The 26,564-nt window shown below is 52.2% G+C and overlaps 1 protein-coding gene across 4 annotated transcripts in view; it reads left to right on the top strand.

The window, feature by feature from the left end:
* The first annotated feature begins 3,867 nt into the window (after nt 1-3,867).
* The window catches only part of LOC119962123 (high affinity cGMP-specific 3',5'-cyclic phosphodiesterase 9A), a 162,784-nt gene continuing 140,087 nt past the window's right edge, over nt 3,868-26,564 (top strand). For 2 of the 4 annotated variants that reach the window (XM_038790031.1, XM_038790028.1), the window contains exon 1: nt 3,871-4,200. In XM_038790031.1, coding sequence (XP_038645959.1) covers nt 4,110-4,200 — 91 coding nt within the window. In that variant the 5' untranslated portion in view covers nt 3,871-4,109. Of the gene's footprint in view, nt 4,201-26,564 lie in introns of all 4 variants that reach the window. The other 2 variants (XM_038790029.1, XM_038790030.1) reach the window with 2 other exon arrangements.

The raw sequence follows: 26,564 nt of genomic DNA, 5'->3' as shown, positions 1-26,564 counted from the left end.
AGATAGGGACCTCAGATTTTCGCAAAGAGAGGAACCTCAGTTTGTTGTAAAGAGAGGTTGAAGATGTGTGCGAATACCCCTGCCAGCTGATCCGCGCAAGACCTGAGTGCTCGTCCGGGTACCCCACCGGGCGGGTGGCTTTCCGTGGGTTGACCTTCGAGAAAGCTGCTCTGACATCTGCAGTGGTGACCTCGTATACAAGTTCATCCGCGACTTCTGGGGTGGAGGGCTCGCTCTCGCTGACCTCTTGTTCAAAGCGTGCATAGAATGCATTGAGCTCATCAGGGAGGGGTGCGTTGGAGCCGACGATTTTACACGCCTTCATCTTGTAGCCTGTTATGTCTTGCAGACCTTGCCATAGACGGCGGGGATCCGTGTGGCTAGCCTGGGACTCGAGCTTGGTCCGGTACTGTCTTTTGGCATCTTTGATGGATTTCTTCAGATCATATCTGGCTTTCTTGTAGAGGTCAGGGTCGCCTGACTTGACCGTCTCAGACCTAGACTTTAGCAAGCAGTGGATATCCCTGTTCATCCAGGGTTTCCGGTTGGGAAACATGCGGATTTGCTTCTTTGGCACAGTCTTCTACACACTTACTAATGAAATCAGTTACTGTAGTGGCGTACTCGTTCAGGCTGGTCGCAGAGTTTTTAAATACTGACCAGTCCACTGACTCTAAGCAGTCCCGTAGGAGATCACCCGATTCCTCAGACCAACAACGCACAACTTTCTTTGACGGATTCTCCCGCTTCAGTTTTTGCTCATAAGCCGGAAGCAGGAGCACAGTCTGGAGGTCAGATTTGCCAAAGTGTGGGTGGGCGATAGAGCGGTAGGCAGGTTTGATATTTGTGTAACAGTGGTCCAGGATGTTTGGGGTCTGGTGGAGCAGGTGACGTGTTGGTGGTAAGTTGGTAGTACGCTCTTGAGCTTGGCCTGATTGAAGTCCCCAGCTACAATGAACAAGGCCTCGGGATGTTTCGTTTCAAGGCTATTTGTGGTGGTGAATATTTCGTCCAGTGCGATTTTCACATTCGCATTAGGTGGGATGTAAACTGCCGTCAGGATAACGGAGCTGAACTCCCGCGGAAGTAGTAGGGGCGACATTTTAGCATCAGGTGTTCCAGGTCCGGGAAGCAGAAACTTGCCAGTGTTGCTACATCTAGGCACCAGAAGGTGTTGATTAGGATGCAGACCCCACCTCCCCTAGCCTTGCCTGAGGCCGCCGTACGGTCCATTCGGTGGATTGAGAAGCCCTCTGGTTGTAGGGTACAGTCCGGTGAAGCAGGAGTGAGCCATGTTTCTGTGAAGCAGAGCACACAGCAGTCCCTTAGTTTTCTTTGAAAAGTGAGTCTGGCTTTAAGTTTGCTGGCTTGTTTTCTAGAGATTTCTCGAGATTGGAGTAAGCTAGGCAGAGGGGCTTTGGGGCTGCATTGTTTCACTCTCACCTGCAGGCCTGCACGTTTTCCATGCTTCCCGGAGTGACTGCTTGTTTTCGAATGTGGCAGACGGTGACAGTATGCAGTGTTTTTGGGCAGCACGGTAGCATAGTGGTTAGCACAATTGCTTCACAGTTCCAGGGTCCCAGGTTCGATTCCCAGCTTGGGTCACTGTCGGTGCGGAGTCTGCACATTCTCCCCGTGTGTGCATGGGTTTCCTCTGGGTGCTCCGGTTTCCTCCCACGGTCCAAAGATGTGAAGGTTAGGTGGATTGGCCAAGCTAAATTGCCCTTAGTGTCCAAAATTGCCTTTAGAACATAGAACATAGAACAGTACAGCACAGAACAGGCCCTTCGGCCCTCGATGTTGTGCCGAGCAATGATCACCCTACTCAAACCCACGTATCCACCCTATACCCGTAACCGAACAACACCCCCCCCCCCTAACCTTACTTTTTAGGACACTACGGGCAATTTAGCATGGCCAATTCACCTAACCCGCACATCTTTGGACTGTGGGAGGAAACCGGAGCACCCGGAGGAAACCCACGCACACACGGGGAGGACGTGCAGACTCCGCACAGACAGTGACCCAGCCGGGAATTGAACCTGGGACCCTGGAGCTGTGAAGCATTTATGCTAACCACCATGCTACCGTGCTGCCCACCGTCTGCAGACTGCCTTCCAAATATACATTCAGGCTCTGTGCCTTCTTGTTTGCTTTGCATTGTCCATTTTCCCTGTATGCTCTGCGAGTGTCCATTTTATATACTGAAAGTGGCCATCCCAGATGGCTACATTATGGGCCAGTATTTAGAGAACACCAAAGTATAACATGGAGTTCACCTGCGCTACAATCTTTAATAGATTTTGGTTATGAGGAGCACAGGGGTCCACATTCCAGGTGTTATGCAACAGAGATCTTTGTTTTCAAATTTAGAGCATCCAATTCATTTTTCCAATTAAGGGGCAATTTAGTGTGGCCAATCCACCTACCCTGCACATCTTTGGGTTGTGGGGGCGAAACGGACTCAAACACGGGGAGAATGTGCAAACTCCACACGGACAGTGACCCAGAGCCGGGATCGAACCTCGGACCTCAGCGTCATGAGGCAGCAATGCTAACCACTGCTGCACCGTGCTGCCCGTTTGCAACAGAGATCTTAAGTATTTTTAAACAAAACAATGTTTATTCTATGAATCCAGTTAACATTTTATAAACACACAGTAAACATCTTATCAACTACCAACACAAATATCCCCCAAAGATTCAGTACTCTATAGTTGACACTTAATAACTTTCCTAACAACATTCATAAGCCAAACACCCCTTTTCTACCAAAACAGTTGGTTTGAATTCCTTTCAGAAAACAGGTATACTTTGAAGTTAACAAGTGGTCTGGAGACATTCTTTAGCATGCAGAGAGAGAGAGACCAAAAATACACCTTCTTTGTTTGAATGCAGCTCCCAACTGAAAACAAAACAAAAAAACTCAGAGCCACAAAGAATCTTCCAGCTCAAAACAAAAGTAAAAGACAGAATCATAGCCCAGCTCCACCAATACAGTGACATCACTGCAGCCGTTTGATAAAATACACTTTTCTTAAAGGGACCCTCACATGACACTGTGTTTGTCTGTCAGGTGCACTGTGTGAGTGACTGTTTGTGTGTCAGGTGCATATGTGAGTGACTGTGTTTGTCTGTCAAATGCAGTGTGAGTGGCTGTGTTTGTGTGTCAAATGCACTGTGTGAGTGGCTGTGTTTGTGTGTCAGGTGCACTCTGTGTGACTGCGTTTATGTGTCAGGTGCAATATGTGTGGCTGTGTTTGAGTCAGGTGCACTGACTCTTTGTATGTCAAATGCACTGTGTGAATGACTGTCTGTCAGATGCACTGTTTGAGAGACTGTGTTTGTATGTCAGCTGCACTGTGTGAATGACTGTTTGTCTGTCAGATGCACTGTTTGAGAGACTGTGTTTGTATGTCAGCTGCACTGTGTGTGGCTGTGTGTCACAAGCATTGTGTGAATGACTGTGTCTGGTGCACTGTGCGACCATGTTTGTGTTTCATATGCACTGTGTGACTGACTGTGTCTGTGTTTTAGATGCACTGTGTGTGACCGTGTTTGTGTTTCAGATGCACTGTGAGTGACTGTGTCAGATGCACTGTGTGAGTTACCCTGTCTGTGTATCAGATGCATTGTGTCTGTGTGTCAGATGCACTGTGTGTGACCCTGTCTGTGTGTCAGATGCTGTGTGTCTGTGTGTCAGATGCACTGTGTGAGTGACTGTATCTATGTGTCAGATGTAGTGTGTGAGTGACTGTTTCTGTGTCAGATGCAGTGTGTGAGTGACTGTTTCTGTGTGTCAGATGCATTGTGCCTGTGTGCCAGATGCAATGTGTGTGACCCTGTCTGTGTGTGTGCGTGTGTTAGTTTCTGGATGTGAATGTGGCTGTTGAGATTGTTTGCTGCTCTCTCTGTATCACGTGTTGCACATTCACTGTTGAAACTCAGTTCCGTGCTGCTTGTTTGGGTGATACACGCCGCCCTCTCTGTCTGCCCCACTCCGCATCTGCAGATAGGTTGACATTGGTAGGCAGCAGAGGGATCGCACTCTGCTGCCTGGGCGCCGTTACACGTTTGACGCGGGATTCTTTCCCTTCCTCAGACTGACCATGGCGACCACGAAGATCATTTATTTCGTTGTGGAAGGCAGACCCGAACAGGCGGAGTTCCCCAGCGATTGTCCAGCTCAGGATGTGAAAGGTAGGGAAAGTTTAACTCGGGTGAAACGCGACCTGGTGAATTGGGTCAATGTGGGGTGTGGGCAAGTTGATGTTCTCGGGCTGTAGTCCCCGCGATTGGCTCGGCTGATCAGTTGTCAAGTGTTAAGCACACTGTAGCCGGTCCTATCGTTAACCCGCTCGCATCAGTGCAGCCGTCTGCTTGCAAGAAGAGGCAGAGATTTATAAAGTAAATCTCTCTTTTGGCTCCCCGTCGTTTTCTTCACTGCTAAAAGTTGCAGAGGTTTTTAAAATTTAATTGTAATTTTGAGTCTTCGTATTAAAGTTCTGGTTATCTCAGCAGAGCTGTCTGCCAGCCGGGAAAGCACTGTGCAAAATATTAATATTTTAATAAATAATTTATTTAGTAAATAAATAATATTGAAATTATTTTTAATAATTTATATAATAATTTAATAATTATATTAAATAATAATAATCTTTATTGTCACAAGTAGGCTTACATTAACACTGCAGTGAAGTTACTGTGAAAAGCCCCTAGTATTTACATGTTCGGGTGGACAGAGGGAGAATTCAGAATGTCCAAATTACCTAACAGCATGTGTATGGCTGTATGGTTCCTCCGGCGCCTGTTCGGGTACACGGAGGGAGAATTCAGAATGTCCAATTCATCCAGCAGCACATCTTGAACGCAGGTGTGGATGATTGTTTAGAGTGTACTCCTGATCTAAGATAGTCTGTATTTGGGGTGAGAGTTATAATGTACTTTCTATAAACCGATCAGGTTCACTAATGCCCTTTAGGGAAGGAAATCTGCCACCCTTACACGGTCTGGCCAACAGGTGACTCCAGACACACAGCGATGTGGTTGACTCTTAACTTCTCTCAAGGGCCATTGGGGATGGGCAACATCCTTGCCAAGGATGCCCAAATCACATGAATAAATAAAAAATAAATCATGTCAGAAAAGAGGATGTCCATTGATGATTCATCATCATTTGTGACTCCTCAGACATTGAAGCAGTTTGTGCCAATATGCGACAAGACCTGGACAACATACAAGCTTGGAATGATAAGCGGGAAGTCACATTCACACCACATAAGTGCCAAGCAATGTACGTCTCCAACAAAAGCGAACCTAACCATCTTCCCTCGACATTCAATGGCATTAACATTGCTTAATTCATAAAGAAGTTGAATAACCAACAGAACACGCTCTCCAAAGGTAAAGGGTTAGAGTAATGATGATGAGATCAACAAAACTGAAACCAATTGAAGAATCATGAAAAATACTTCAGGGACACAGCAAGTCGTGTTTGTTGCAGTTACCAGCTATGATGTGGGCATGTGTAGAAGTGTGACGGAGAAGGTCATTGATGCACAATCAATGGACACGAAACGTAGGTGAAGTCCGAAACGAAAGGCTTTAATCAGCAAGAAGTGAGCCTGGCAGCAGACGTACAGAAATGGCCTGGCTGCTGGGGGACACGGGATCTTATACCCCGCCTCATAGGCGGAGCTACCTTCCTCTTAGCCAATAGAAATATGGAGAACACAATACTTGCGCCAATGGGCAGCGAGCCCTCTGCACCAATGGCAGCTCATACTCCCAGGTACCGTATGATAACATTCAGAAGCCTACGTATATTGGTGTTCAGCTGCCTTCCCTTCACAAACCCCGTCTGGTCCTCATGAATGACACCCGGCACACAGTCCTCTATCCTTGTGGCCAAGATCTTCGCCAACAGCTTGGCATCCACATTTAACAACAAGATCGGCCTATATGATCCACACTGCAGGGGGTCCTTGTCCCGTTTAAGGATCAAGGAAATCAGCGCCCGTGACCTAGTCAGGGGCAAAGCCCCCCTCTCCCTTGCCTGGTTAAAGGTCCTAACCAACAGGGGGCCCAGCAGGTCTGCATACATTTTGTAAAATTCGACCGGAAACCCATCCGGCCCCGGTGCCTTCCCCGACTGCATGCTACCTATCCCTTTGACCAGCTCCTCCAGCTCAATCGGCGCCCCCAGCCGCTCCACCTGTCCCTCCTCCACCTTCGGAAATCTCAGCCTATCCAAAAAGCACCCCATTCCCCCCACCTCCACCGGGGGCTCGGACCGGTACAATTCCCCATAAAAGTCCCTGAAGACCCCATTAATGTCCACCCCCCTTCGCACCACATTGCCTCCCCTATCCGTCACTCCACCAATCTCCCTGGCCGCGTCACGCTTATAAATCTGATGCGCCAGCATCCTACTCGCCTTCTCCCCATATTCGTACACCGCTCCCTGTGCCTTTCTCCACTGAGCTTCCGCCTTTCCGGTGGTCAGCAAGTCGAACCTGGCCTGAAGGTTACGTCGCTCCCCAACAGTCCCTCCTCCAGAGCTTCTGCATATCTACTGTCCACCCTCACCATCTCCCCCACCAACCTCTCCCTCTCTCTTTGCTCTCCCCTCTCTCTTTGGGCTCGGATGGAAATCAACTCCCCTCTAACCACCACCTTCAATGCTCCCCAAACCGTCCCCACCCGGACCTCCCCATTATCATTAGCCTCTAAGTTCCTCTTGATACACCCCCGAACCTGCCCGCCCACCTTCTCATCCGCCAGCAGCCCCACCTCCAGGCGCCAGAGCGGGCGCTGGTCCCTCTCCTCCCCCAGCCCAAGGTCTACCCAGTGCGGGGCGTGGTCCGAAATGACTATGGCCGAATACTCGGCATCCTCCACCCTCGAAATCAGCCCCCTGCTCAGGACAAAAAAATCGATCCGGGAATAGGCTTTATGCACGTGGGAAAAAAACGAGTACTCCCTGGCCCTCGGCCTCGCGAACCTCCACAGATCCACCCCTCCCATCTGGTCCATAAACTCCCTCAACACCTTAGCCGCCACGGGCCTCCTGCCCGTCCTGGACATGGATCGATCCAATGGGGGATCCAGCACCGTGTTAAAGTCTCCCCCCAGTATCAAGCCCCACATCTCTAGATCCGGAATGCGGCCCAACATGCGCCGCATAAACCCGCATCGTCCCAGTTCGGGGCAGAGACATTCACCAGCACCACCCGCTCCCCTTGCAACTTGCTGCTCACCATCACACACCTCCCTCCACTGTCAGCCACCACCTTTGACGCCTCAAACGACACCCTTTTTCCCACCAGAATCGCCACCCCCGATTTTTTGCATCCAGCCCCGAATGAAACACCTGGCCGACCGAGCCCTTCCTCAGTCTAACCTGGTCTGCCACCTTCAGGTGCGTCTCCTGGAGCATAGCCACGTCCGCCTTCAGCCCCTTCAGGTGCCCTTCAGGTGCGTAAACACCCGGGCCCATTTGACCGGCCCATTCAGCCCCCTCACATTCCAAGTTATCAGCCGGATCAGAGGGCTCCCTGCCCCCCCTCCTCTGCCGACTAGCCATAACCCATCCCCTGCCCGCCCCAGGCCAGCGCCCCTCGCTCGGCCCGTTTCCCAGGACGGCAAACCCCCACCCGGCCCACCCGGCAGACTCCAGCTCCTTCCTGGCCATTTCAGCAGCAACCCGGTACACCCCCCACCCTGCCACCCCCCCAGGCTAGGACCCCTCCCAGCCGCGTTACTCCCACCATAGCACTCCCGTGAGCCAGCTAACTTCTGCTGACCCCGGCAGCTCCCGCCACACCTCCGACCCCTCCCAACGTGGGGCTACTCCTCCTCCCCCAGATCCATCAGCAGACCCTCCTCCTCCCTCTCCCGCTCTTGCGCGGGAAAAAAGCCCGCGCTTCTCAGCTCCAACCCCGCCCCCATTCACCCTCAGCGCGGGAAACAGAAGAAAAGCCCGTGCTTTCCCTCTGCCCGACCCCGCCCCCGGAAAAAAAGACAGCACCCCACCCACCCGAGAAACAACACATAACCAGCTTAAAACAGCATGAAACAGCATAAAACAGAGACCCTTCCCACCAAAAGTTAACACAGTTCTTTACAAACCTCCGACCCTCAGTCAGAGTCCAACTTCTCGGCCCGCATAAAGGCCCATGCCTCCTCCGGGGACTCAAAATAAAAGTGCCGGTCCTTGTAGGTGACCCACAGACGAGCCGGCTGTAACATGCCAAACTTCACACTCTTTCTGTGGAGCACCGCCTTCGTCCGGTTGTACCCGGCCCTCCGCTTGGCCACCTCCGCACTCCAGCTCTGGTAGATCCGCACTACCATGTTCTCCCACTTGCTGCTCCGCTCCTTCTTGGCCCACCTAAGCACGCACTCTCGGTCAACGAACCGGTGGAACCGCACCAGCACCGCCCGTGGCGGCTCATTCGGTTTGGGCCTCCTGGCCAGTATTCTGTGGGCCCCCTCCAGCTCCAGGGGCCCCTGGAAGGATCCAGCTCCCATCAGCGAGTTCAACTAGACGACCACATAGGCCCCCAGGTCTGACCCTTCCAGCCCCTCTGTGAGGCCCAGGATCCGCAAATGTTTCCGCTCGACTGGTTCTCCATCTCCTCGAACCGCTCCTGCCACTTCTTGTGGAGCGCCTCGTGCATCTCCACCTTTACCGCGAGGGCCGCGGCCTCATCCTCTCTTTCGGAGGCTTGTTGTCGGAGCTCCCGGATCTCCACCCCCTGGGCTGTCTGCGTCGCCAGCAGCTTGTCCGTATTCACCTTCAGCGAGTCCAGCAGCTCCACCTTTAGCTCCTGAAAACATCGCTGGAAAGTCTCCTGCTGCTCCTGCGCCCACTGCCTCCATTCCTCGAGGCCTCCGCCGGCCGCCATCTTGATTCTCTTCCCCCGCTTTTTCTTAGGCGCTGCCACCGCTATTCTGCTGGCCCCGCTCCTGGTCAAGACCATAGACCAGTGGGGATCTGCTGCAGACACCTTCCCACGTCGGGAACCGTCGAACAAGTACTGCTGGGGGCCCTTAAAGAGCCCAAAAGTCCGTTCCTGGCGGGAGCTGCCGAACCGGAATAGCCGCAACCGGAAGTCTCCCCAGGTACCTTAACACCCCTAGTCATACTACCTCAGTCATGGCCAGCAATTAGCTCAGAATGGAGGGATTTGGACCAGACTTGATTCAACCTTAAACTGGGGAGCATGAGGAACTGTGACAGGCAGTGCAATTGGAGCAGCTAAGATACAATGATTAACACACCAACGAGAAGATTCAGTAATTGAAACAGGATTGAAAGACAAAACTTGGAAGCAGACATGACTGAGGTTTGTGGTGGAAAATTAAGAGGGAAAAATCTGACTTGTGCCCGAAATCAGTAACATTAGTTTTACGGAGCTGTACATCACAAGGAAATCCCACATATAAACGCTAGACTATGATAAATTAACTTACCATGTCCTGTATGATATAAAAGGGTGCTAGAATACTATTATAATTCAGCCCCCTTAGCTTGAAGTGCCTGGGGATGTTCATTACATTAAAGACGTTATATAAATATAAGTTGTAAGAAGGAGACATTTGATCCCAGTTTCCTGTCTTGTTTCCCATTTGGCAACCTCTGAAGCTTGAAGGTAGCATGAGGTTCAGTTATGATTTCCCATCTGACATAAACGTCGGAAACTCCCTGTGATTGCTTGAGCATGAAAAATAATGTGAGGGTGTATGGTTCCCATGGATCCGTAGATCAGCTATAGGTCAAAATATTCAGTAGAGATAGAGAGGGAAGAAAATTGTTCAAGCAGGCAATCTTTGAAAAAGAATTCAGTGACAGAAACTTTGTTCATTCTGACATGCTTAACTACTCAATAATTATTTTGTCAAGTTGAATGATATCTGTTGAATTAAATCTTATTAACAAAGGACTCAAGTCAAGCGTTAGAAGGAATCATAAATATTAGCTGTCCAATTCTAAAGTGAAAAGACTGCGATCTTGATTTTTAAAAAGTGCTCACCAGTCCCTCATGCCATTGCACATGATAAGGTGGTGAACACGGTCAACTACTTAGGTGCCTCTGATTCTTACGCCCTGCTTATTTCTCTTTGTCTTGCCTGTTTTTCTTTCTCCTCTGCGTCACTCTTCTGTAACGTTTTTTTTTTAAATTTCTGCTTCTGCTCTTCTACTTCCCACTCTGCTTTTCATTTAGGGTGGGATAACTAGTTGGTGATAATTAAGACAGGGAAATGAACCACCGAAAGTTGCAGGTTAGATTTTCATAGAATTATAGAATTTTCAGTGTAGAAGGAAGCCATTCGGCCCATCGAGTCTGCACCGGCCCTTGGAAAGAGCACCCTACCCAAGCCCACATCTCCACCCTATCCCTATAACCCAGTGACCCCACCCAAACCTTTTGGACACTAAGGCCAATTTAGCGTGGCCAATCCACCTAACCTGCACATCTTTCGACTGTGGGAGGAAACCGGAGCACCCGGAGGAAGCCCACGCACATGCAGACTCCGCACAGACAGTGACCCAAGCTGGGAATCGAACCCAGGACCCTGACGCTGTTAAATGACAGTGCTAACCACTGTGCTATCATGCCACCCTTTAGGGGGTCGGTGATGCAGGGTAGCCATGCCTCTCAGCAGAACCTTTTTAAAAATCTCCTTCCTCAATAACTCAGGCTTCACCTTCACTCCTCTTCCATTATGACTATTACCCTTTTATCTTCCCACAAGCCATTTCCCCTTCCTACATCATGCCTCAAAATGTCCCGACTTGCATAAATTGCTCTACACCTGTATCCACCTCTCTCCTTGCTCTACTGCCACTATTCCCATCCATAATCTTTAATCCAGCCCCATTCACCCCCTACAGCTGGCCAACCCTGGATCTCCTCACCCTCAACTAGATTCCCTTCTCCCCTTGTATAACGCAGATGCTGGGCAGCATGTTAGCATAGTGGTTAGCACAATTGCTTCACAGCTCCAAGGTCCCAGGTTCGATTCCTGGCTTGGGTCACTGTCTGTGCGGAGTCTGCACGTTCTCCCCGTGTGTGCGTGGGTTTCCTCCGGGTGCTCCGGTTTCCTCCCACAGTCCAAAGATGTGCAGGTTAGGTGGATTGGCCATGATAAATTGCCCTTAGTCCAAAATTGCCTTTAGTGTTCGGTGGGGTTATGGGGATAGGGTGGGGGTGTGGGCTTGGGTAGGGTGCTCTTTCCAAGAGCCGGTGTAGACTCGATGGGCCGAATGGCCTCCTTCTGCACTGTAAATTCTATAAATTTGAAATAAAAACAAAAAATGCTGGAAAAGTACTCAATCCGATAGCGTCTCTAGAGAGAAACAAAATTAATGTTTGAGGTCGAGATGACCTTTAATCAGAACTGAAGAAAGGTGGAAATGTAACAATTTACAACTGGAAAAGGACACGAAGGATTGGTTGATAGGGTGAGATGAAGTAATGTCTGTGGAAGCGACATGGAGCATAAACACCAGTATTGGATCAAACAGCCTGTTTTTGTGCTGCAATTTCTATTTAAATGTGTATTTTTATTTAAAAAAATAAACTGCAAGTCTCAGTACACTCACGATTTTAAAGAGTTCCATACATAATAGGACGAGGTGTGGGATGCATGATTACTTCATGAATTCATTAAGCTTTGGCACATATCTTCACTGTCCCCGTGCTCCTTCAAATTACACCCTGTCAGGACAAACTGCCTGCACCTAATACAAAGGAGTTGGTGAAAGACTCAGAAATTGGAAACCTCTGACTTGCCCTAATGAGAGAAAATTGGACAATTTTAAGGAGTAGGAGAATGTGAAACCACAGACCTTCAACAAAATACAGAACCCTTTAGTCCTTTCACTCTGCTTCTGACCCACACCCACGCTGACTTTTACACAGTTACGCAAGCACTATTCACAGTAAATGTCTCCCAGTTCTGTTTGAAGCCATCTCTTGGGAACATCCTTGTGACATTATTTGCTTTTCTGTCAGTGAGGGTTTGAGACAGCAGCCTGCCAAGGGGCCAAGGTAACACATTGCCTTGTCGTACTCTGCACCTCTCTCTCTCTCATCAACCTTTGCAAATAATAGCACAGCTACGCACATTCTGGAGGATGCAGTTAATGGGCCGAAGGAGTAGGGGTGGGTGCATGATTATGGAGTTCAGATGTGGAGAAGTAAGTGGTAGTGACAGAGGAGTAGTAGAGACATACTGCTTATCCCTTTACTCCAGGAAACACAGCAGCACAGTGACATTGCGCTTCTATATCATGCTTCTGATGCTATTTAGGAAGAAAGGTGATGAAATATTCCGAGTGGTGCAACAGGTGCGTGTCTCCTACGTTCAGGCTTAACCCTTGGCTCAATGATGGCCTGGTAGGCAGAAAGTCATGGATTCAAGTTCCACCCCGAGAAACATTTAGGTTCACCTAGGTTTGACTCTTCAGTACTGAGCAAGTGCTGCACTGCTGGACTGTGGTAACAACAGGAGTCATGTTTAACTTCACCGAAAGTAATCCAGAAAACAAATCTTCTATCTGTTCTACAATCTGCCCTAAGTTTCATCCCATTGAAAACTTACTCGAATGAATTCTGCTGCTTTTCTCACTACACAAACATTCTCCCTGCAAATTTCATCAGGAAAATGCAAGGAAAGTCCATTAAATGTTAGCTAAAAAAATACATTACTACTGTATTCCGAACATTGACTGAAACATAGCTAAATTGTGAAATGAATGCATGATACAATTGCTGTGACATTAAAAATTAATTAATCCATTGGCTGAAAATTATTTTTCTTTAAATTCAGGCTGTTTTCCTTTGACCCTTTAAATTGGGATATTAACCAGCTTTTTCTTAATAGCTGTATACATAATAAGCAGAAGAACCTTCACCCACACATCAGAGAAGTGAGCAGACCTGTTAAATGCTTTTATTAGTACGCTGGGAGCACGCGTAATTAGGCTCCTCTAAAATGAATAGAAGTACAGGCTGAAGGAAAACAGTACAGCGAGTGTTATCATAGAACAGTACAGCACAGAACAGGCCCTTCGGCCCTCAATGTTGTGCCGAGCCATGATCACCCTACTCAAACCCACATATCCACCCTATACCCGTAACCCAACAACCCCCCCACTTAACCTTACTTTTATTAGGACACTACGGGCAATTTAGCATGGCCAATCCACCTAACCCACACATCTTTTGGACTGTGGGAGGAAACCGGAGCACCCGGAGGAAACCCACGCACACAGGGGGAGGACATGCAGACTCCACACAGACAGTGACCCAGCCGGGAATCGAACCTGGGACCCTGGAGCTGTGAAGCATTTATGCTAACCACCATGCTACCCTGCTGCCCTCAACAGGGATCGACAGGGATTGGGTGGAAGTATGTGTTACCCAAGGTCCAGAATTGTCTGGCTCCTGTTGACTTTACCGTACCTATACAACTGAGAGAAAAATTGCAACAAATGTGATTTTTCAGGCCAGTTTGGTACTGGTTTTATGTGTTCTGAAACCAAGATTTCATGCTTCACTTCACATGAGAGCATCTTTTTTTAGTTTCAGACAATTTAATATGAAATTGCAAAAAAGATGATGCCTCATCTCTCTCATTTGAGGGGGAGATTTAACCATCATGTTGCGCCTGACCCGATCTTGGCACACTAGGTAAATAGCAGGTGATGAGACCATCAATTCACGCGACATGTGGTTAGAAGCGAACAGTGGTTTTAATCGTCTTACAACAGAGCCTGCCTGTAACGAGATGAACTCTATATGAACTGGCAGGCAGGCTCACAACAGCAACCTTTATACTTCCGGTTAGGGGGAGGAGCCATGGGCGGAGCCATGGGTGGAGCCAAGGGTGGAGCCCAGTACAAGCTCCTCATCTCCCCCTGTGGGTAGAGCCGCGCAACTACACATGGTCTAGTACAAGGTACAGGTTCAACACATGTTGTACAATACAGTGTGGATTATTACTGTTTATAATTCACCACATTCACCCCCTGTGAAAAAAATCAAGTCCGGCGGGGGTGATGGCTTACAAATTAAGTCTGTCCAGTGGTCAAGTTGTCTGTTGTGATCGGCGGAGCACCGGGGTTGCAGCCTCCTCTGGTGGCTGGACGATCACGGATGGTTGGGGTACGATGGCGGACTCCGGGGGTGATTCTGTCCGAGCTTCGTACCCGTCTGGTTCGACTGGGGACTGGGGGCGCTGGAAGCTTGTGGGCGCGGGTGTGCGGAACATGTGTAGCGACCCGGTAGGTGCGGGGGTGTGGGGCGCGATGAGTTGGGTGGGGTGTAGTGCGAGGGGTACCTCGGCGGTGGTAGTGGTGGGATTCGATCCTGCCGGCGCTAGGTCCCGGAGGGATACAGTGCCCTGACGGCCGTCAGGGTACTCTATGAAGGCGTATTGGGGGTTTGCACTTTAGTAGAAGCACTTTATCTACGAGTGGGTCAGTTTTGTGTGCCCTGATGTGCGTCCGGAGGTGTACCGGGCTGTGAGGCGGCCATCGGCCTCGAATGCCGTGTAGTGGCGGTCCTCCGGGCGGATTGGGAGCTGGTGGTATGCACACTTCAGATCCACAGTGGAGAAAATACGATACTGGCCGATCTGATTCACCATGTCTGCAATCCTGGGTAGGGGGTACGCATCGAGGAGCGTAAACCGATTAATGGTCTGACTATAGTCCACGACCATGCGGAATTTTTCCCCGGTCTTGACAACCACCACCTGAGCTCTCCAGGGGGTGTTACTGGCCTCTATGATCCCCTCACGTAGAGCCTCCGGACCTCGGTTCTGATAAACACCCTGTCCGGCAGGCTGTACCGCCTGCTGCGAGTGGCTACGGGTTTACAGTCCGGAGTGAGTTTGGCAAAGAGTGGAGGGGGGGGAGATTCGCAGCGTGGCTAGGCTGCAGATGGTGAGTGGGGGTAGGGGTCCGCCGAAGCTGAGGGTGAGACTTTTGAGGTTACACTGGAAGTCGAGTCCCAGTAAGAGTGGGGCGCAGAGTTCGGGCAGGACGTATAGTTGAAAATTAGAGTAGCTAGTGCCCTGGATTGTTAGGGTCGCAGCGGTGCGCCCTTGGAGGTGAACAGAGTGGGAGCCCGAAGCGAGGGAGATAGTTTGCCGTGCAGGAAAAACAGGCAGCGAACAGCGTCTTATCAGATCTGGGTGTACGAAGCTCTCGGTGCTCCCGGAGTCGAAGAGGCACGGTGTACTGTACCCGTTGATTTTAACGGTCATCATGGGGTTGCGGTGCTGTTTCGGACGCGACTGGTCCAACGTGACCGCGCTGAGCTGTGGGTAGTCGGCGGCTCGATCAGCTGTGCTGGAGTGGCCCTGTGATGAATGCCCGCTGAGGTCGCAGTCTTCGATCTGGATGGCTGAGTTTGGAGAGGATGGAGCTCAAGATGGCCGCCCCAGTGGATCACACGTGGTGGGCGGCGAGGAAGATGGCGTCCAAGATGGCGCCCCCATGAGTCGCATGTGGCCGCCGCGTGGTGGGGGTTTGCCAAGATGGCGGCCCCCATGGGTCGTACGTGGTGGGTGGGGGTGGAATCGGAGTACAGGCCGTGGCGTTACGGGGTCAGCGGGCCTGCGAATTCAGGGAGCAAGTGCTCTGGGCTGCGGGAGGGTTTGAGGCTGGTGCTTTCTTCGCCAGACATACTCTGGCAAGGTGTCCTTTGCGACCGCAGCTGCTGCAGGTCACGGTGCGGGCTGGGCAGTGCTGCCGCGGGTGCTGGGGCTGGCCACAAAAGTGGCAGGCTGGAGTAGCATAGTGGCTGGTTGGCCGCGCGGCGCAGTCCTGGGGTAGTTGCTGGTCGGGGGCCCATGACGGGGTCGCGGAGTCCGCGGGGAACGAGGTGAGGCTGCGGAACAAGACCTCCATAGTAGTGGCGGGTTTTACGGTGTCTTCTAAGTTTTGGGCCCCCTTCTCAAGCAACCGCTGGCGCACGTAATTGGATCTGAGGCCTGCAACAAATACATCGCGGACAGCGAGTTCCTTATGTTCTGCAGCATTTACAGCTTGGTAATTACAGTCCCGGGATAAGGTTTTTAAGTCTCTGAGGAATCCATCTAGCGATTCTGTGGGGCGCTGGCGGCGAGTAGTAAAAATGTGGCGCGCGTAGACATCATTGACGGGCCTCACGTACATTCTGTCGAGTAGGGCCAGGGCCTCTGTATATGAGCCGGTACAATTAAGTTGAGTAGATATACAATGGCTCACCCTTGCGTGCAGTAGGCTGAGTTTCTGCTCCTCCGTAGTTTCTGTAGTGCTTGCTTGAGCCAGGTAGGCCTTAAAACATCGGAGCCAATGTGAAAAGATTTCTTTCGGCTCTGCATCCTGTGGGTCAAGTTCCAGTCGATCAGGTTTGAGGGCTGATTCCATGGTCGTTCCTTACTGTTTCTTAAGACGATTAAATTGATGAGACCGTCAATTCACGCGACACGTGGTTAGAAGCGAACAGTGGTTTAATCGTCTTACAACAGAGCCTGCCTGTAACGAGATGAACTCTAGATGAACTGGCAGGCAGGCTCACAACAGCAACGTTTATACTTCCGGTTAGGGGAGGAGCCATGGGCGGAGCATGGGCGGAGCCAAGGGTGGAGCCCAGTACAAGCTCCTCATCTCCCCCTGTGGGTAGAGCCGCGCAACTACACATGGTCTAGTACAAGGTACAGGCTCAACACATGTTGTACAATACAGTGTGGATTATTACTGTTTATAATTCACCACAGCAGGAAAGGCAAAATCGAGATTCTCGCCGGCCGCAATTCAGTTTGTAATTTACCCGGCCCGTTTCTGATGGTGTTTCTGATTTTGCCCAAAAGAGACCACACAGGAAGCTAAGCTTAGTCTGAGGGCTAAAGCACTCTTGATCAGCAGTCGCCCATGGGCCGGGGAGGTGAGGGGCAGAGGCTGCAATCGCGGTGCTGGTGGAAGCCCAGGCTTTGCATCTGTGAGGCCTTCAAGCCCCATTAAATATTATGGAGACCCCTAACAGGAGCAACCACAGAGGCAGCCTGTCTGTCCTACCAAACACTTCCAGGACAGAGTCCTGCTGTTGGTTCTATGCTGAAAGTCACTTTAACTCCCTTTGACTATGAGCAGTCTCAAGCTTCACAGCTGAAGGCTATTGAAAATGAGGAATTGGCTTTGTTAATTGTGAGAGCACTTCATAGCTGCAGGTTGTGTTTGCTGCTAGCTCCTGCTTGTAGCTGCAGATGCCTGGAGGCTGCTATTGCTGTTTCCTTCCTTTCGATGAGATGACGGACAGCATGTGACGCAGGATACTCTGTCTTAACAAAGAGACAGTGCGGCACTGTGCCACGTCCTCGTTGACTTGGCACCTCATGAAGGAGGACATCCTCTCCGGTGGCCATGAAGGTCACCACTGCCCTCAACCTTTATGAAACCAGCTCATTCCATGGCTTGAGCGGGGACATGTGTAGCTATAGCCTATAGGTGTGTCCGGGAGGTCATGAGTTCCCAGTATGATCAGGCATCCACTACATCACCTTCAACCTGGACCAGGCCCACAAAGGTGCTCGGGCTGCAGGATTCTCTTTCATCGTTGGGAGGCCCCAGATCCAGGGGACAATAGATGGAACGCATGTCACCTTGCGTGCAGAGGCATCAGGGAGTTCCATTTATTAACAGGAAGGGGTTCTACTCCCTGAATGTTCAAATTGCGTGTGACCACAACTTCCATATCATGGATGTGTGTGCACGCTACCTGGGGAGCGTGCATGACAGTTACATCCTGGGGCTCTTGGAGATCCCTGGCATCTTTGAAGACTACCCCAGGATGACGCATTTGCCCTTGGAGGACAAGGGGTACCAGCTGAGGTCCTGGATGGTGCAGAGGCCCATGCTGACACCCATGCTGTCATTGAGCGGTGCATCGCACGGCTTAAAATGTGATTTCTGCAGCACACCTCCCATAGGGTCCCCCACTTTCTGCTGGTCTTCTGTGCCCTCCACAACCTGGCACAGCAGTGGGGCAACATGCTGGAGGAGGAGGAGGGAAATGCGGCCTCGCCTGAAGAAGAGGTGGATCAGGAGGACGAGTCTGGGAAGGAGCCACAGGAGGAGCCAGAGGATAGAGGACAGTCAGCGGCAAGGGCTCAACAGACCTGGAGGACCAGGGAGGCCCTCATTCTTACCAGATCCTCATCGGACGATGCTGTATTCGTCAGCTCACCATCCCCCCACCAAAGGGCAGCATGGTAGCACTGTTCCTTCACAGCGCCAGGGTCCAAGGTTCGATTCCCGCTTGTTTGTGTGGAGTCTGCATGCTCTCCTCGTGTCTGCATGGGTTTCCTCCGGGTGCTCCGGTTTCCTCCCACAAGTCCCGAAAGACGTGCTTGTTAGGTGAATTGGACATTCTGAATTCTCCTTCTGTGTACCCGAACAGGTGCCGGAGTGTGGAGACTAGGGGCTTTTCACAGTAACTTCATTGCAGTGTTAATGTAAGCCTACTTATGACAATAATAAAGATTATTGTTATTATTTTATTTGAAAGGGGACGGATTCATCCACCACCCGCATGGCGGCTTTGGCGATATCCTCCTTGATGCAGTTGAAGGCCTGGCGGGCCTCAGCTGACAGTGGGAAGAGTGTGGTCTTAAATAGTGGGCGGGCTTTGTCCGCATACTGGGGGACCCACTGGGCGTAATAAGAGAAGAATCCCAGGCACCGTTTGAGGGCCCTGGGACAGTGAGGGAGAGGGAGTTCTAAGAGGGGGCGCATACGGTCCGGGTCGGGGACCAGGACTCCGTTTTCCACGACATAGCCGAGGATGGCTAGTCTGGTAGTGCGGAAAACGCATTTCTCCTTACTGTAGGTGAGATTGAGTTTCTGGGCGGTTTGGAGAAATCGGTGGAGGTTGGCGTTGTGGTCTGCTGGTCATGGTCATTGTCCAAGTACGGAAACGTGGCCCGCAGCCTGTACTGGTCTACCATTCCGTCCATTGCTCGTTGGAACACCGAGACCCCATTAGTGAAGCCAAAGGGGACCCGGAGGAAGTGGAAGAGGTGGCCATCTGCCTCGAATGCCGTGTAGTGCCGGTCCCCCGGGCGGATTGGGGGCTGGTGGTATGCAGACTTCAGATCCACCGTGGAGAATATGCGGTACTGGGCGATCTGATTGACCATGTCTGCAATTCTGGGTAGGGGGTACGCATCGAGGTGCGTGAACCGGTTAATGGTTTGGCTATAATCAACCACCATCCGGAACTTTCCCCCGGTCTTGACAACCACCACCTGAGCTCTCCAGGGGCTGTTACTGACCTCTATGACTCCCTCACGTAGGAGCTCTGATGATTACCCTATCCTGCAGGCTGTACCGCCTGCTGCGAGTGGCTACTGGTTTACAGTTAGCCGTTAGGTTAGCGAAGAGTGGAGGGGGGGTCGATTTTTAGAATCGCTAAGCTGCATATAGTGAGTGGAGGTAGGGGTCCGCCGAAGCTGAGTGTGAGGCTCTTGAGGTTGCATTGGAAATCGAGCCCGAGTAAGAGTGGGGCGCAGAGGTCAGGGAGTATGTACCAGGCATACTCTGGCAGAATGCCCTTTTCGACCGAAGCTGCTGCAGGTCGCGTTGCGGGCCGGGCAGTGCTGCCGTGGGTGTTGGGGCTGGCCACAAAAATGGCACGCTGGCGCTCCATAGGGAGTGGGTGGCCGCGCGGCGCAGGCCTCGGGCAATCGCTGGTCGGGGGTCCACGATGGGGTCGCTTGGTCCGCGGGGAATGAGTTTAGACTTCGGAACGTGACCTCCATAGTAGTTGCTAGCTCTACTGTGTCCTCCAAGTTCTGGGCCCCTTTCTCGAGTAGTCGCTGGTGCACATAGTTAGACCGGAGCCCCGCAACGTACACATCATGGACAGCGAGTTTCATATGCTGGGAGGCCGTTACAGCCTGAAAGTTGCAGTTCTAGTCGATCAGGTTCGATTTTAAGTTGCGCAGGAAGTCCTCTAGCGACTCTGCGGGGTGCTGGCGGCGGGTAGTGAAACTGTGCCGCGCATAGACCTCGTTTACCGGCCGCACGTACAATCGGTCGAGCATAGCAAAGGCCTCAGTATAGGAGTCGGTACAATTGAGTTGCGTAGAGATGCGATGGCTCACCCGTGCGTGCAGTAGGCTGAGTTTCTGCTCCTCTGTAGTCTCGGAGGTGATCGATTCAGCCAGGTAGGCCTTGAAACACCAAAGCCAGTGTAGGAAGATTTCCTTCACCTCTGCAGCCTGCGGTTCGAGTTCTAGTCGATCAGGTTTGAGGGCTGATTCCATAGTAGTTTTCTTCAAGTTTTCTAAGACTATTAAATTGATTTGACCATCAATTCACTTGGAACACGATTGGAAGTAAACTGTGGTTTTAATAGACTTACAACTGAGCCTGCCTGCGACCAGAAGAACTGAGGTCTGGCTCACACGACTGCAGCACTTTATACTTCTGGTAGTGTGAGGGGCCATGGGCGGAGCCGAGGGTGGAGCCCTGTACAAGCTCCTCATCTCCCCCTATGGGCAGAGCCGCGCAACGGCTCACAGACAGAGCCCACAAGGACACAATACCATACAATACAATACAGTGTGAAATACATTCACCACAGTCAGTGAGAGGGAAGGATCATTTTTACTGACATGAACAACTCACTTGAGACAAGTCATCTGGGTGAAGGGGCAATGGATCCTCACCTCTCTGGCACAGGCCAACCTCGCTATTGGTGACTACTCTGTCCTCGGTCAACCCGTGATCTCCAGGGCCCATTCCTCATAGGGGGTGAGGACTCGGATCTCTGGGACTCCGTCCCCCGTCTTAGCCCTTTCCCCCTTATTATGGGCTATCTTCTCCTGCGGGGACAAAGAGAGGACATTGTGAGCCACATGCTTAATCGGTCAGGGGTGTCTATAGCACGTGGCATATGTCGGCACCGCACCCAGACAAGAAGGGGTTGTGCTGATGTGTGCCAGGGGATTTAGAGGAACAAGCATGAGGATCGAATGTGGGAGGGTGCAATGTGTCAGCCAGTGATTTGTGGGGTGGGGGGGGGGGGGGGGGGGGATATCTGGGAATTCGAGGGGTGGCAGGCAGAACTGATACCAAGAGAGAGGTGGTAACTTACCCTTACAGCTCAGTGGAGACCGCTGGTCTTCTTCCGACACTGGACAGCAGTCCTCCTGATAATATGCCCGAACTGACAGCCGCTGTTACTGCCTCCCAGGCGGCATTGCTGACCCTGCTGCTGGTCCTCTGATTCCCTCGGGGGAACAGGATGCTCCGTCTCGCATTCACAGCATCGAGAAGCCTGGTCAGGTCGGCATTGCCAAGGTGAAGAGCATGCCTGCACAATGCCATGCTTATATGTTGACTGGAAGTGCGTGGCGAGGGACCACTTCAGAGCAACTCCCTCTTGTTCACGGCGAGAAGCTGCGGCTTGAATCCAGCGAATCAGATGGCAAGTCTTGGCGAGAAGCTCATGGCGGCTCATTTCGGCAGTAAATGCAGTTAAATACAGGCCGCGATCCTGCCAACATGGTGTGGAGAAAGACCTCACCAGTGGCGCCCAAAATGACACTTGAAATGAAAATGAAATGAAAATCGCTTATTGCTGCTACTATTGACCAAGTTACCTATCTCTGAGCCAGGAAGTCCAGAAAAGGCTGCCATCATTTATAGAACCCTTGTATTGATCCTCTCAGGGCAAATTTTACCCTTTCCAATTTTATAAATCCCGCCATGTCACTGATCCAGGTCTCCACGCTTGGGGGCCTTGCATCCTTCCACTGTAACAGAATCCTTCGGCGGGCTACTAGGGACGCAAAGGCCAGGACACCGGCCTCTTTCGCCTCCTGCACTCCCGGCTCTACCGCAGCTCCAAAGATCGCGAGTCCCCACCCTGGTTTGACCCTGGATCCAACCACCCTCAACACTGTCCCCGCCACCCCCTTCCAGAATTCTTCCAGTGCTGGGCATGCCCAGAACATATGGGCGTGGTTCGCTGGACTCCCCGGACATCTGGTGCACCTGTCCTCACCCCCAAAGAACCTACTCATCCTAGTCCCGGACATGTGGGCCCGGTGCAGCACCTTAAATTGGATGAGACTAAGCCTCGCACATGAGGAGGAAGAGTTAACTCTTTCCAAGGCATCCGCCCAAGTCCTGTCCTCTATCTGCTCCCCGAGTTCCTCCTCCCATTTAGCCTTCAGCTCCTCCACTGACGACTCCTCCACCTCCTGCATTATCTTATAGATGTCAGACACCTTCCCCTCTCTGACCCACACCCCCGAAAGCACTCTGTCCATCGTGCCCTGCGAGGGCAGCAAAGGGAATCCCTCTACCTGTCGCCTAGCAAACGCCTTTACCTGCAGGTATCTGAACATGTTCCCTTGGGGAAGGCCAAATTTATCTTCCAGTTCCCCCAGGCCCGCAAACCTCCCGCCAATAAACAGGTCCCTCAATTTGCTGATGCCCGCCCTTTGCCACCCCTTAAATCCCCCATCCGTGTTCCCCGGGATGAACCGGTGGTTGCCACCCAGTGGAGCCTCCATCGAGCCCCCTGTTTCCCCCCCGATGCCGTCTCCACTGTCCCCAGATTCTTAGGGTCGCCGCCACCACCGGGCTCGTGGTAAACCTCTTAGGGGAGAGCGGCAACGGTGCCGTTGCCATGGCACCCAGGCTCGTACCTCTACATGACGCCATCTCCATTCTTTTCCACGCCGCCCCTCCCCCCTCCATCACCCATTTACGCACCATTGACACATTGGCTGCCCAATAGTACCCCAGAAGGTTGGGCAGCGCCAGCCCGTCTCTATCCCTTCCTCGCTCCAGGAACACCCTCTTCACTCTTGTAGTCCCATGTGCCCACACAAAGCTCAAAATACTGCTAGTCACTCTCCTAAAGAAGGCCCTGGGGATAAATATGGGCAGGCACAAGAGGAACAAGAACCTCGGAAGCACCGTCATTTTGACGGACTGTACCCTCCCCGCCAATGGCAGCATGTCTCACCTCTTGAACTCCTCCTCCATCTGATCTACAAGTCTGGTGAAGTTATGCTTGTGAAGAGTCCCCCAGTCCCTGGCCACCTGCACCCCCAGGTACCTAAAGCTCTCCCCTGCCCGCCTAAGCGGGAGCCTACCAATTCCTTCCTCCTGGTCTCCAGGGTGCACCACAAACACCTCGCTCTTGCCTAAATTTAATTCATAACCTGAAAAGGTCCCAAACTCAGCTAGCAGCTCCATCACACCCGGCATCTCTCCCACCGGGTCCGCCACATACAGTAACAGGTCGTCAGCATACAACGACACCCTATGTTCCTCTCCACCTCGCACCAAGCCTCTCCACCTCTCTGAATCTCTCAACGCCATCGCCAGCGGCTCGATTGCCAGTGCAAACAACAAGGGGGACAGGGGGCAACCCTGCCTGGTCCTTCAGTAAAGCCGGAAGTACTCCGACTTCCTCCTATTCGTGGCCACGCACGCCATCGGGGCCTCATATAGCAGCCTTACCCATCTAATGAACCCTTCACCAAATCCAAACCTCCCCAACACCTCCCAGAGGTACCCCCACTCCATCGAAGGCCTTCTCCGCATCCAGCGCCACCACTATCTCTGCCTCCCCCTCAATCGCCGGCATCATGATGACATTCAGCAATCTCCGCACATTCGTGTTCAGCTGCCTTCCCTTCACAAAACCTGTCTGGTCCTCGTGTACAACCCCTGGCACACAGTCCTCTATCCTGGTGGCCAGGAATTTTGCCAGCACCTTAGCATCCACGTTGAGGAGAGATATGGGCCTGTATGAACCACACTGCTGGGGGTCCTTGTCCTTCTTTAAAATTAACGAGATCAGCGCCCGCGACATCGTCGGGGGCAAAGTCCCCCCTTCCCACGCTTCATTGAGTGTCCGCACCAGCAAGGGCCCACTAGGTCCACAAACTTTTTATAAAATTCCACCTAGGTCCACAAACGTTTTATAAAATTCCACCGGGAACCCATCCGGCCCCGGTGCCTTCCCTGACTGCATCTGCCCGATCCCCTTAACTAGCTCCTCCAGCTCAATCGGCGCACCCAGCCCCTCCACCTTCTCCTCCTGCACCTTCCGGAAAGAAAGCCTGTCAAGGAACCTCTCCATTCCCCCCCTCTCCCCCGTTAGCTCCGACCGGTACAGTTCCCCGTAAAAGTCCTTGAAGACCTCATTCACCTCTACCCCCTTCCGCACCACATTCCCACTCTTGTCTCTCACTCCAGCAATCTCCTTAGCCGCATCCCGCTTGCGGAGCTGATGAGCCAGCATCCTACTCGCCTTTTCACCATGTTCGTACACTGCCCCTTGTGCCTTCTTCCACTGTGCCTCCGCCTTTCTAGTGGTCAGCAAATCAAATTTAGCCTGCAAGCTGCGCCTCTCCCCCAACAGTCCCTCCTCTGGTGCCTCTGCATACCTCCTGTCTACCTACAGCATCTTTCCCACCAGTCTATCCCTCTCTCTCCTCTCGCTCCTCTCCCTGTGTGCCCGGATGGATATCAGCTCCCCACGAATTACTGCCTTCAGGGCTTCCCAGACCACCCCCACCTGAACCTCCCCCGTATCATTCACCTCGAGGTGCCCCTCAATACTTGCCCGGACCCTCCTACACACCTCGTCCTCCGCCAACAACTCCACATCCAACCGCCACAACGGACGTTGGTCCCGCACCTCTCCCATCTCCAACTCTATCCAATGCGGAGCGTGGTCGGAGATTGCGATGGCCGAATACTCGGCCTCCTCTACTCTCGGAATCAGTCCCCTACTCATCACGAAGAAATCTATCCGAGAGTAGACCCTATGTACGTGGGAGAAGAAAGAGTACTCGCGTGCCCTCGGCCTCACAAACCTCCATGGATCCACTCCACCCATCTGATCCATAAACCATCTCTGTACCTTGGCCGCCGCCGGCCTCCTACCCGTCCTAGAGCTGGACCGATCCAGTGAAGGATCCAACACCGTATTAAAGTCCCCCCCCCTATGATCAGACCTCCCGCCTCCAGATCCGGGATCCGTCCCAACATAGGCCTCATAAAGCCCGCATCGTCCCAATTTGGGGCATACACACTAGCCAGTACCACCTTCTCTCCTTGTAGCCTGCCCCTAACCATAACATACCTACCCCCCTTATCCGCCACCACCTCCGATGCCTCAAACAACACATTTTTCCCCACCAGAATCGCCACTCCCCGGTTCTTCACATGCAACCCAGAGTGGAAAACCTGCCCCACCCATCCCTTCCTCAGGCGGACCTGGTCCGCCACCTTCAGTTGGGTCTCCTGAAGCATTGCCACATCTGCCTTTAGCCCCTTCAGGTGAGCCAGTACCCTTGACCGCTTCACCGGCCCATTCAACCCTCTCGCATTCCAAGTGACCAACCGGATCAGAGGGCGTCCCGCCCCCCTCCCCCGTCGGCTAGCCATAGCCCATCGACTGCCCGCCCCAGGCCAGCAACCCCTGCCCGACCCAGTCCCCATAGCGACAACACCCCACCTCTGTCCCCCCAGCCCCCCCCCAGCTCCTTCTTGACCCTACCAGCAGCAACCCTGTATTCCCCCCCCCCCCAAGGCTAGGAACCCTCCCAGCCGCGAACCATCCTCCATTGTACTTCCGTGGGTCAGCTAACTTCTGCTGACCCCGGAAACTCCCGCCAATAGCCCGACCCCTCCCGAAGTGGGATCATCCCCCAATCTATCCCTCCTCCAGGCACCGCTCCAGCGCGGGGAAGAACCAGTTAAGGCCCCGTCTCCCCCGTCACCGTCTCCACCCCCCAGCCCCGCAGCGCGGGAAACCAGAGGAAAGCCCGCGCTTTTGCACTGCCCCACCACACCCTTCTGATGCAGCTCCCAAATACCAGCCCCACTCCATACCCCCAACCCGACATAGAATACAACAAACCCCCCCGACCCTCCCCGCAAGATACACAGCCCAAACAATGCCCCGCAGCACAAAAACAAAAACATAGCAGAACAACCCCTCCGTAAATAACCATATCAAAATTGCAAAAGTACTAAGACAAGAAGAGAAAAACAGAAGAAAAAGAGAACACAGCAACAGCAGAATCCAGCACTAATATATTACAGCCGACCTCGCAACCCCCAACCCCTAGTTCAAGTCCAGTTTCTCCGTCCGCACGAAGGCCCACGCCTCCTCCGGGGAATCGAAATAATGGTGCCGGTCCGAATAAGTTACCCACAGGCGCGCGGGCTGCAACATTCCGAACTTTATCTTTTTTCTATAAAGCACCTCTTTCATCCGATTAAATCCGGACCGCCGCTTAGCCACCTCCGCACTCCAATCCTGGTAGATCCGTACTACCCCATTCTCCCACTTGCTGCTCTTCACCTTCTTGGCCCAGCGCAGCACGCACTCCCGATCACTGAACCGGTGCAACCTCACCAGCACCGCACGCGGGGGTTCATCTTCCTTAGGCCTCCTGGCCAGCACCCTGTGCGCTCCCTTCAGCTCCAAGGGCAAATGGAAAGACCCGGCCCCCACTAGCGAGTT

The sequence above is a fragment of the Scyliorhinus canicula genome, chromosome 2 (genome assembly GCF_902713615.1).
Source record: "Scyliorhinus canicula chromosome 2, sScyCan1.1, whole genome shotgun sequence".
Taxonomy (NCBI): domain Eukaryota; kingdom Metazoa; phylum Chordata; class Chondrichthyes; order Carcharhiniformes; family Scyliorhinidae; genus Scyliorhinus; species Scyliorhinus canicula.
This window is presented reverse-complemented; position numbering and strand designations above follow the sequence as displayed.